Here is a 13,224-nt window from a genome sequence, read left to right on the forward strand (position 1 = left end):
AGAAAAATGTAATTATTTTTTGTTTGTCTGTCTGTCTGTCTATCTATCTGTCACACGTCCGCGCCTATTTTCTTTACTCTTCCCACTACTCTTCCACAGATATGTTGGAGTGGTACAAAGAAGGGTTGAACCGACTAAAATCCGATACGGATAATAACGTTGAGCCGGATGCTGGAGAACTTTACGGAAATATGATGGAGTCTTCTCGTGTTTGGCAAGGTCATTGTCTTCACAATCTTAATGCCATCATTATTATTACAACTAGTAATAATAAAACGGATGTTAATAATAATAATAATAATAGTAATAATAATAATCATAATAAGAATAATAACAAGAGTTTTGTCACATGTTATAAAACATTCCGTAGGTTTAATTTGAAAATAATAGAAAAATAAAACAGTTCTGAAACATTTTATTAAATAAATAAAATGTTTTTTTTAAGTATATTTTCTGAGACTTTCTGTTTCTTAAATTTTTTTTACTCCTAATTTTTTTGGTAGCATAAACCCTGAGGGGTCAGCCCCCACTCCCCGAAGAGAGAAAACGATACGTCCGGTCTTGTTGACGGTTGTCGTATGTCTGAAAAAGATGTCTCTAAAAAGACTGTGATTTCTGTCGTCAGATATGCAAAAGACAAAAAAAAAACGTGTTGGTATAATACGGCTAATTTTCAAGGAGAAAACTAAACGAATTTCTTGTAGTTTATTTTTTAAATTATTTTTTTTTATTTATTTGGAAATACGTTATTATTGTACACCTTGGAATTTGGAAGATAGATATATTTTCATCTATTTTTAAACGCTCTGTCGTTATATCTAACTGCATCAAGAATTTGTATAAATAAAGGGAGATATATAATTGAATAAGCATACTTTTCCTGTAAACATGTATGCAAATAGGTAGCTCGCTAGCTAGATACGTTTTATGATTAAAATAAAATTCTGTAGATTAAAATGCATGCAAATATATTTAAGTTGAGATTTTATTATTTGAAACAATACATTTTCAAGTTAAATATATTTGTATATATTTTAATCTACAGAAGTTAATTTTAACCATGAAACTTCTAGATTGCTCTATTGGTATATATTGAGCTTTACCTTTGTGGCTGTATCGTCCTGAAATTATTACCTGACAGGAACATTCACTTGATTTCTAATCTGTGATTTATCACACACACACACACACACACACACGTATATATATATATATATATATATATATATATATATATATATAATTATGACAGCCCCTTTAAGAAATTCGTTTCTTATCGTGCAACACTTTCAGTTGAATTAAAGTCGGTCAATTTAGCTCTTATGCATAGATCATCGTATGACGATTAGATCACTCTCTGACTGACGTAAATGAACATTTAAAATTAAAATGTTTAAATTCGAAGTTATTTCACGCGGTTAATGGTAGCCGAATGGATTAGGTCTTCGCTAAACCGAGCCAGAGATGTCTCGTGATGCGGGGGTTCGAATCGTTCGACTGGTATTAATCGTGACACCCTGCACTGAAGATTCCCGAAAGGATGAAACACTAGTGTGTTTATGTATTTAATTATTATAGTAAAAAAAATAATTATATATATATATATAAATACATATATATATATATATACTCTTATACGTTTGTCATGTTTAATGGTGACGAAAATCAATTGTTAATCCTTTACATTAATATCCTAATCTGATTTACTTTTCTTTCGCGCAATAATCCTTGCCGTGAAACCGTTTAAATCACTCCAAAATGTCCGTCTTTCTGAAGTTTTATTCTATCTCTCTCTCTTTTGCAGATTATGTATCAGGAACAGCAAGAAGCTACGACCCCTTATCCCTCAGTAACTACTCGCGATCATCTTGCAACCCGGCGGCTGGTATGCAATCTCATATGCCACCCCACAGTACCAACGGAGGTTCAACAGGTAAGTTCACGTATGTCCCGTCTGCGCATAACCCTCGACTTTACCACCTAGCACGTTCGCAGTTTTATCATGTATATTTTTTGCTCGTCTTATAAACAAACAAACAAACAAACAAACAAAAACGTCGACCCTCAACAACTTTAAATGTATGATTCTTATAAATAGTATATTTTCGATTGGTCTCATCCTGTGATTCGAACTCGGATTATTAGAAAATAGCAGTCTACCTCCATATATTTTAAAAATAGGATTCTATCCGTATATACCTTCACAAATAAAACTGTAACTCTATATATCTTTAAAAATAAAGTTCTATTTCTGTCTATCCTTAAAAATAGTAGTCTACCTCTATATCCTCTATATATGTTCGCGAACAACACTGCTGATGCGCAAACACTGTTACATAAGCTAGAAAAGTCTGCAAATGACATTGGTCTTGACATTAATGTGGATAAGACAAAGTTTATGACTTTCAGTGTGAAAGGGGAGATCAGGGCTCTGGTTGGATCAACACTGAAAGAAGTCGAAGAATTTACGTATCTGGGCAGCAACATAGTTTCCACAGAGAGAGATATCGAAATTCGCATCTCAAAAGCATGGGCCGCATGTGATGAGCTGCGTTCAGTATGGATTTCGGGACTAACTAACAAATTGAAAAGGAAGTTCTTCAGGGCAGTGGTAGAGTATGTCCTTGTTTACGGTGCTACATGTACACTCACCAAAAGATTGGAAAGAAAACTAGACGGCACATACACCCGTATGCTACGAACAGTATTAAACATATCTTGGCAAAATCATCCCACGAAGCAGCAACTTTATGGCAATCTACCTGCCATATCTAATACCGCCAGAGAAAGACGCATACGATTTGCTTGTCATTGTCTAAGAGGAGCAAGCATGAATTGGTGAGTGATGTATTACTATGGACTCCACAACACGGACGCGCAAGCAAAGGACGACCTAGTTCACGTATATCCAGCAAATAGCACACGACGCCAACTGTGAACCTGTAGATCTGAGGCAACTGATGGAAGACAGGAAACTTTGGAGAGGAAGAGTCACATTGATCCGGGCAAGGAGCCCGTCCTGATGATGATGATCTATATCCATATTAAAATAGCAGACTACCTCTATATCCATGTACAAATAGCAGTCTAGCTCTATATCCATGTATAAATATCAGTCTACCTATCAAAAATGAAAGCAATCTTCGTCTATATACCTGTGAAGAAAGCAGCCTTCGTCTATATACCCGTAAAAATAGCCATACCTCTAAAAATAGCACTCTTGCTCTGTATACATTAAAACACAAGAGTCTGGCTCTATATATCTTTAATAATAGCGAGATACTTCTGTATTCCTTTAAAAATAATATATATGGTTATGCCTTTAAAATAACAATATCAGTCGAGATGCCTTAAAAATTAACAGCATACATAAAAATAGTAGATTACTTCGATATATAGCAGCCTGCCTCTCTATATTTATGAAAATAAGTCTTCCTCTGTACACCTGTGAAAGTATCAATCCACCCTATATACCCGTAAAAATAGGCGTCGATCCTTCGGGTCAAAATCAAAGTGTAGTATCTGTTCTTCAGATGCTGCACTTCTATTTCTTGTTCTCTTTCGGTGGAGGAGAAATCCTTCACGACTGAGACAATTTTTATTTTTGTACCTTTTCTCCACGTTAAAAAACGACCCTGATGTCTAACTCTGTCCTGTGGGGAGGCATAGTAAATAGGTACTTCTATATATCTGTGAATATAGCAATCTACGTATATATACATGTGAAAATAGCAGTTTACCTCAATATACCTGTGAAAATAAATCAACTTCTGTACACCTGTAAACATAGTAGGCTGCCTCTATATACGTGTGAAAATTGCAGTCTACATACATATACATGTGAAAATATCAATATACCTCTATATACCTATAAAAATAGCAGTCTATCTCTGTATATACCCGTAAAAATAGATATCTCTCTCTCTATATATATACTCGTGAAAATAGCAGTCTGTCTCTATATACCCGTGAGCTGGTGTGTTTGCCACTAGTTCCTTGCTCCTAGACAGGGTTCAAAAAACGAGTCGCCCACCTGATAGGTCTCGCACTGAAACCAAACACCAACGTTTGGTGTACTGCTGAAATGTTGCATCTCTGTGACTGTTTTATAATATTTTAATGGAATGTGCCCCGATGAACTCAAAGCTCTTGCCTCCCCAAGATGTAAATACCCCCGACAAACCATCAGCATCCTTACGCCTGCACTGTAGAATCCATAGATACCGGAAAGCTTTCGACGCAAAGAGATTCTTTACTCGAAGTGCTAAAGTTTGGAATTACTTCCCTTGGTCCCTGCGTCCGGGATTGCATTGAAATGCAGATCTTCAACTGTATTGTAAACAGATATTTCGCAGCCAACTCTCCTACATAGTATCCCTTCAAGTTTGGTCCCGAATAGTAGCGCTTGACATCAAATTGGCACTGTACCATTGTTTGGGATGAACATTGTCTGAATATAACAGTTTCAATCCTACCTAAATTCGGTTAGAGGAGTTGGCGGTCAAAACACGTGATAAGACGACAACAACTATCGAAGGCAGTGATTACTGAAAATACAGTAAAGATATTCAGCATTCCTATCCCGCCGCTGTTAACCACCCGACGAAGGCTAAAAGAGTGCTTGAAACGTCGTGAAACAACGAGTATAAAGATGGGGATAATAGTTTGTAAGAGAAATGAATAAAAGATAGAAATAAAGGAATTCAAACTTTTTTCCAAATGAAAAAGTATGAAGTTAATTTGTATTAGGTTTCTTAGACATGACAGAATCTGAAAAGAAATAATTATTTTTAAATTATCAGGTGTCTCAATTATTTTCCCTCGACTGTATAACTTTTTTTTTTACCTCTTAAGGATAAAATTACCCCCGATTGAAAACCTCTGATTTAAATGAATACTCTAACTACTAACATTAATGGTTGCCATTTTGCTTAGTAAATCTTTATGGAAATTTCTAAGTAATGTGTACGATATTGCATTCCTCTTATATGAAATTTTGGATGTTTTTGATGATCGAACAGCTGATTTTCGGATGGGTAATAATCACGCCAGATAGAAGGGGGTGTCTGGTCGGTACAAAACATGATAAAGGCGGTAAATGCGCCAAGAAACGAGTTAAACAACAGAGTGTTAAGACGTGAGCTGATTTATTTTTCTAACGCATGACTATTTGCCATGACCAATGAGATGTGTGGATTGTCATTTAAATGAAGAATGTGAAAAAAAAAAACTATAAAAAACTGAAGATAATAGTCTGCAAAATATAAATAAAATATAAAATTAAAGGAACTAAAACCTTTTCACAAATCCTAAATTATGACGTTAATGTATATTAGGTTTCTTAGACAGGACAATCTGAAAAGAAATAATTATTTTTAAATTATAAAGTACTTCAATTATTTACTTCCGACGTTATAAATATCTTACCCCTGGTTGAGAACTTTTACTCTAAAATATTTAGGTCGTACTAATTCTTTTAAGTGTATTTTATCATCTATATATTAATATGATAGCGTGTGTGTTCTTTTGTGTGTCACGCTTACATTCAGGTGGTTTGTGTTCTTCTATTTCTTGTCATAAATAATTTTATCAAGAATTCTTCATGAGTTTTGGTTTCGGTTTCGACTATAGCTGATGGCACTTAAGTCATCTATTTTTTTATAAATAATTTTATCAAGAATTCTTCATAAGTTTTGGTTTCGGTTTCGATTATGGCTGAAGGAACAAGTTATATATATGTATATATATTTGTGTGTATATATATATATATATATATATATATATATATATATATATATATATATATATTATTTTTTTTCAGAAGTTTTTATTTCGGTTTCGATTCAAGCTAATGCAGCCAAGTCATATGGATATATTTTTTTTATTTTTGAAATCACAACTTTATAACATATAAAAATCGATAGAACATTAACTCTATAATAATATATACGAAATCTGCAAGAATTAAAATATCATATTTAAGCGTACTTTACGACCGGGCTTTACATAAATAGTTTTTCAGCTTTAACAAAAAAAGCTACAATAATATCAAAGCGTCTCCATTAACACTGAATATTTAAAGAATGCTAACATCAATATATTGCACATGAACGAATCCCCTGTGGAATTTCCACAGGCCATGCTAGTTGTTATTAAGATCTTCGTCCAAGTCATGTTAATAATATTTTTTTCAATGTTTATTTCAGGTCTCATCTCACCAGGAGTATCTGTCCCGATTCAGGTACCCGGCGGAGGTCCCCAGGACATGAGTACCCATCACATGAGTTCCATGGCTTCACAATACTGGCCTCGCCTCCAGTGACAGTTCTCGGATACCGGCGAAATGGAGACAGAATGCTATTATTAATTGGCACAGACTTTTTTAATTGATAATGTTGAGATTATTGAAGCAAAAAACGACTCACCTTTCAATTTTACCTTTGTAAAGAAGAGTTTAATATCGACAACAGCGAGTTGTTTGAAAAAAAAAGAAAGAAAGACATTTAAAAAAAAAAAATAGATTCGTAATGGAGGAATCCAGAGTCGAAACAAAAGAATTTGAAAATAAAATTCAAATCTGAATTCGACAAGAAAACTGACACCAACAGACAATTTAATAAATACAAAGAACTAAGTAATAAAATACAATAAAGATTGCCACAGAGAATCGATTTGAAAACCAACATTATTATTTTTTCTACGTGAGCGTGTGTGAGAGAGTGTACAAATGAGTTCAAAATGGCGGTAGTAATGGTGGTATTAGTCTTGTCGATTGATAAAGAAAGTGAGGAGAAGGAGGAGGAGGAGCGAGAACAAGCAGAGATAAGAGATGGTCGTAATATTATCGAGAAGGTGCGTGGGGATGTATAGCGGCATTGTACTTTGCTTCGGACGGTATCAAAATCGAAAATTAATGTAAAAAATGACAATAACGAAAGTTGAGTCAAATTGGAAAATGAAGATATATACATTAATAATAATAATAAAAAATGGAACTGAATATATCAAAATGAACACTCTGTGAACGAGATATACAAAAAAAAACTTATAAAAACAGCAGTTATAGAAAAACAAACAAACATATATTACAAAAAGACGGTTAAAATTGGTAAAAAAAATCAACAAAGAAAACAAAAACAGATGCAAACGAACTTTTTTGTTTTTTTACATTTTTTTTACACTGGAATTACATAAGCAAAAAAAAAACAAAATGACAAAAAACTTGAGATTTACAAACGCAAAAAGATTTTTTTTAAATACTCCTCATTTGAACAGTTAGTATTCTAAACTTAACATATTCAATAAATGTTAGAAGCTGGCGCAATATTCCGGACAAAGAAAAAGAAATATCAGTTAAAAAGTGAACAACTTTTCATAGAAAAAAAAAAACAACAACAAAACATAATTTTTCTTAACAATTTTTACACTCAAAGAAAAAGAAAATTCAGACAATTATCCAAGTTGTAAAAAAAACAGAATTATTTGGTTGCATAATTACGAAAACTAAAATCGAAAAATAAAACAAAAAAATAAAAGTATATATATATATATATATATATATATATATATATATATATATATATATATATATATATATATATATACACACCCACCCACCGCTTTTCTGTGTACGTGCCCAGCGAACAAAAAAAAATGGCTACTTCAGAGTTTGTGGACTATTTATTTTTCTTTTAACAAACCGCTCTCTCTTTGCCGGAGAAAAAAACCATGACATATTTGTAAGGGGCAGCAACAAAGTCCCCGTTTATCGTAATTAATTATTTTAAATTATTATAACAACATTGCTTCCACGTGGTTAACTTTCTTCTGCTGAAAAAAAAAATAGGCAAACGTATTCTATTTCAGAATCCTCAAAGTAATAAGCAGCGGGTTTATGCTTTCGGATATTTTATTTTAATTCTTCGGAAGGAAGATATTGTGAGATTTTCTAGTTATGAACACAAATTGCGCAAAATTGTTTCCGGATTTCTTTGCAAAAAAATCTAAAGCTTAAACCAGTAGATTATCAGAATGGGTACTTGGAAAAAAATATGCCCGGGCACATATTTGATAAGATGACTAAAACTCCTCTGAAACATAGTGTGAATTTTTAGAGCTGTATACCTAAATATTCACCAGTTCAGAGTAATTGAATTTGACATTGACCCATTTGTTATAAATATTAGAGTGCTAGCTTAATGGACTCAGAGATCGAAGTTCAATTCTAGGTCGAATCGTAGCAAATGCTAACATCAGTGCTACTTGATCCCAACTTGATTAACATTCAACACCTGAATACGAAGGGTAAGTGAAGTGATCCTTGGAAAGACGTGGCGCCTTTCCCTACAGAAGCTAAAGAAGAAACAAAAAGACCATGCGAGTCGCTCTTTTCTATAGTCGATTTGTGCACCTGCTTTGTGTAAAAATATATATATTAATGAGTTGAGGTACTCACTCACAGAAAGCTTTGGATGCCGTGCAAATTTTTACCACAAAAGATCAAAGTGTAGTATCTGTTCCGGCAGATACTGCAATCAAATACCATATGTGGGGTTACCCACATATGGTATTTGATTGATCAGACCATTGCTCTTGTGGCAATCAGTTTTGTCAATGGAGGAGAACCCCTTCATACAAAATGTTACTATCCAGTTCCCTATCGGGCAAAGTGCCCCCCCACTTAACTCTCCACATTAAAAAGCGGCCTTGGCCTAATTTGCTCAGTGGGGAAGCAAATATATACAACCAGACCGTTGCTCTTGTAGCAATCAGTTTTGGTCAACGTAGGGGAAACCCTTCATACCAATTGTTACTATCCAGTTCAACCTCAGTGGAACTGGATCCCTCCCCTCCTCTCCCCACACTAAAAAAAACGGCCTTGTGCCTAATTTGCCCTCGTGGGGAAGCAAATAAATACAGCCGTGCAAAGTTTTAGTAAAACAGATTTTATCTCGCACGGGATCAGATATGTTGGAGGAAGCATCTGGTGTTGTATGTTTTCTTGCGAACCTTAAAGCAGAACTCTGGGAATTACATAAATTAAATCTTTGGAACGCAGATTTTGAAGGCGGATTGATGCGACCGATGTTTCTTTCCTTTGTTTATTCAAACATTAGAAAATGTAAAACAGGAAAGAATTTGAGGCTTTGTCTACAAAAATACACAATATCTAACTGAATTGTCGTATCTCTCATCGAATGCAGGTCACTTAAAATCGTTAGGAGACAACTATTATATGAATACGTATGCATATTCATTTAAAAAAATGTCACCCTTAGAGTGTTCAGTTGTATTACAACACTTACACACTGTTGGACAAGCAGCTGCCTTAAGCCTGGATTGAAACCCAAACGAAAGTTCGACGCTTATTATCTCAACACTGTAGTTACGCACCTGCTGAGTTTAAGCGAACTCTCAATGTAAACATTGTCAATTGTAGGAGAGCTTGAGTAGTTTTTATGCCTTATATATGATGAGCCTGGGTAGATAGGATATGCATATTTAATAGTTATCAGAATGGACATGTTGCGTCTTAGAATCATTCAGGCCAAAAATAAATCCCAGAACATTTTCTGCCGGAATATCCATATTGCAGTGCGATTATTGACAATGCCCTCGTCACTGCTTTATTTTCTCCATGAGGCGACCGCCCCTGGGGATGATAACATATTTATTTTATCGAGTGTAATTCACTTGCAGTTGTAAAAAGTAACGGACCACTGTAACAATGCACCCCCCCACACACATATATATATATATGTATATATATATGTATATGTATATATATGTATATGTATATATATATATATATATATATATATATATATATATATATATATATATATATGATTGTTTCATCTTTCCAGATGATCGCCGTCACATTGTTTTCTCCTAATCTTGTCGTCGCAGATTTGCACATCTTGAAGCAGAATTGACATACAAATTGAGCAATATCCATCGAGTTGACTTCCTCTGGAGGTTGAATGGTATTCCTATGAACAATCACATGTCTTCTCAAACCAAAATTTTGCTGCATGTTACACAGATCGTTTATATATATATATATATATATATATATATATATATATACGATCTGTGTAACATGCAGCATAAATATGGAGCTTGTTTACCAAATTTTTGGTGTTGTCCTACGTTTGGCTTCAGTAGGAATCAGGAAGAGCTCAATAGATATCTTGTATTTTTATTGATATTGCCATACTTTACTGATGACATATAGAATTCTGTATATATATATAGAGAGAGAGGGAGAGAGAGAGAGTTGTTTTTTACTTTCTTGTATACAACCTTAGCTCACAGTTGAATGGGCTGTATAAGAAGCCAATAGTTATATTTATTTCTTAATCCAGTCCTATTTACTATGACACCATTTGTTGTTTTGAAACGCCAATTTTATTGGTAGAACCAAATACACCCTTACTCTATGCCTCCCTTCAGCCTCAAGAGACAATGGATACCAATTGTCAGGCTAGCTGCGAGTGTAACTGTAAGGCAAGGTTTACGCAACTCCTTACTATACTCTGAATCGGCACTGCTTGAGTCCAATGGCAAGGATAAATTCTTGATGACTGGAAACAACGCCGAGATAAGTGGAGAGCAAACATAGCACCAGGAATTCTCAATTGGCCTCCCCCCCCATTTTAGTACTGACCAGGCTTAACGTTGCAAAATACTTACACACACACATACACACATATATATATATATTATTTGCTTACATATATGTTCGCATTTATATATGTGTGTGCATACATGAATATATTTGTATATATTTATATGTACATATGTGTGTATATATATTGATATATATATATGTATGATTGCGTTCAGACACATCTACATATCAATATATGTACATATACACGCATACACACACACACACACACATATATATATATATATATATATATATATATATATATATATATATACACACAAATACTTTTGTATAGGCATGAAAGGATGAGGGTTTTTTTTTAACTTTTGCATAATTTACAAGTAAATCAAAAAATTCGGGGGAGGTACAAATTCAAAATTCGTTTTTAAGGATGGAGATCTGTCAAAGGAAATCGAAATGCTTTAATGTTCGTCCTAAAACCGGCCCATCATTATTCAATAATGTTCCAAAATGACTTGTTAAAATATCAGGCCGTATAAAGATCTTGGACTTATTTAAAGTCTTTTAATCTTTAGAAAGTTTGTTTAGTTTGGTACAAAACATCAATTGTTCATAAACTCAAGCCATGGCTCGTAGAATTCTCAACTTGATCACGAAAATAAGTCGCCAGGAAGATTCCATACTCTTTCTGTCTTAAGGATTTCTGAGTGTCATGATTCGGCCACAGAGTTAACAAAAAATAATACTAGTTTGGTCTTCAATACTTGAGCACGTCTTTTATTATAACTCATGCGTCTAAGAAGATAACAAAAAAATAATACAAAAAAAAAAAACATAATAAATTGATTACATTTTTTTTTAAATGTTACTTTTTACCAGAAGAAAGCGTTTGCTACATTTAAGGATTTGAAAAAAGGAAGCTTTGTATTCTTTAAAAAAAAAAAAAAAGAAAAATTAATTACGATGTATCTTGAATGATTTACAGAATTTTTGTAAAGAAAAAAATTGGTTGGATTTTTTTAACGATCGAACATTTACAGATTCGATTAATGCATACATCATTTTAAAAAAAAGAATCTTTTATTTTTGAAATTAGAGGCTTATTATTATTATTATTATTATTATTATTATTATTATTATTATTATTATTATTATTTAATTTTTTTTATTATTATTAGATAAGAAAAATAATTCAAGTGATTGACACATTCAATGAAAGACATTTTTTATTTGACAAATCTTGGACTAAAACATAATATACACGAGAAAAAATACTATAATGAAGAAAAAAAAACAACAAAAAAAACGTTTTCACAAAATAAACATATGAAAACAACAACAACAACAACAACAAAAAATCCCCAAAGTTCGTTTTCAACTTTATTTTTATTCAGTCGATCTGTTACCATGACAACATGAAATGAATTCACTCCATCTATGTACATACGGAAAAAATACACACATATCTAATTAAAAAAAAAACAAAAACAAATTAAAAAAAAAACAAAGAAGTTCTTGTTGCTCCTCCCGTTCTTCATTTGGTGAGTACATACCTCACTGGGTGCTTAAATACAGCGGGTCAGCTTATCTTCTCGAAACAAAACAATCTCTAATGATTCCTGTTTAATTCTTGTTGTAGGAAGACTGTATTGCGCCAATTTGCCGCATTGTAACAAGACTGAAAAATGCTATATATACATATATATATGTGTGTGCGTGTGGAGGTGTGTATGTATACATATATATGTATATGTTCATAATTTTTTTTGTTCAATAATAAAGCAAGCAATAATTCGAAATTTGAAATCAAATTTTGAAGAGTTGTAAAAGTAAAAACGTATTTGATATTTTATTTGTTTTTGTTAATTTTTGTTTGTTTGTTTGTTTTTTTTTTTTTTTCGTTACAAATGATGATCAACTCAGTTATGCAGTTTCGTGCGCTTATATGAAACTGTAAATAAATAAATAAGAAAAGCGCCCGGGAAAATGGAACAGAATTGAATAAAAATAAATATTTGTTTACCTATGTTTTGTATCGGAATGCCTCTGATAATTATATAAAATCGGAAAAAAATACGATTAAAGATGGAAGAGTACGATTTTGAGAAATGTTAACATTCTTCTACATAGTAGTTGCATTTGAGAAGTTTTTTTCACTGCCCAAGCAGAACAGCTATAAAATGTGCAGTAGGTTCTTTTATAAGGCAGGGGCGCGTTCAAAATGAAGTTTTTTTTTTTTTTGTTTAGGACGGAATTTAAACATAATGCTTTACTTGGCATTTTAAATTTAATTAAAATCATTTCTATGAAATAATATTATAAAATCAACAGTAGATTTCCCGGCTTTGCTCGGGCCTCATGTACTGAGTTTGACTCATGTCCAGGTAACATAAATCTAAAATTTCAAGTGACCCAAAATTAGCGGAGGAATTTCGTAGAGTCTGCAAAGCTCAACTCTTTCAACTTTAAACTCTTGGCAGCCAAATTTCCGCCCCAAAACTGATTAAAAAGTTTGTTTAATGTCTGAATACCCTGTATGTAAAATTTAAAACGTCTCACCCTAAATTTGGCTGAATAGTATGCTAGTT

At 33.0% G+C, this 13,224-nt stretch overlaps 1 protein-coding gene across 12 annotated transcripts in view; it reads left to right on the forward strand.

Annotated features, from left to right (window-relative positions):
• Positions 1-12,476, forward strand: part of LOC145265495 (paired box protein Pax-6-like) — a 1,005,138-nt gene extending 992,662 nt beyond the window's left edge. For 6 of the 12 annotated variants that reach the window (XM_080121382.1, XM_080121379.1, XM_080121381.1 and 3 more), the window contains 3 exons: positions 100-219; positions 1,805-1,933; positions 6,207-12,476. In XM_080121382.1, the coding sequence (XP_079977508.1) occupies positions 100-219; positions 1,805-1,933; positions 6,207-6,322 (365 nt within the window). In that variant the 3' untranslated portion in view covers positions 6,323-12,476. The remainder of the gene's footprint in view (positions 1-99; positions 220-1,804; positions 1,934-6,206) is intronic. The other 6 variants (XM_080121386.1, XM_080121384.1, XM_080121385.1 and 3 more) reach the window with 1 other exon arrangement.
• Positions 12,477-13,224: the final 748 nt, after the last annotated feature.

This window comes from Euprymna scolopes, chromosome 40 (genome assembly GCF_053919585.1).
Source record: "Euprymna scolopes isolate OS-2025 chromosome 40, ASM5391958v1, whole genome shotgun sequence".
Taxonomy (NCBI): domain Eukaryota; kingdom Metazoa; phylum Mollusca; class Cephalopoda; order Sepiida; family Sepiolidae; genus Euprymna; species Euprymna scolopes.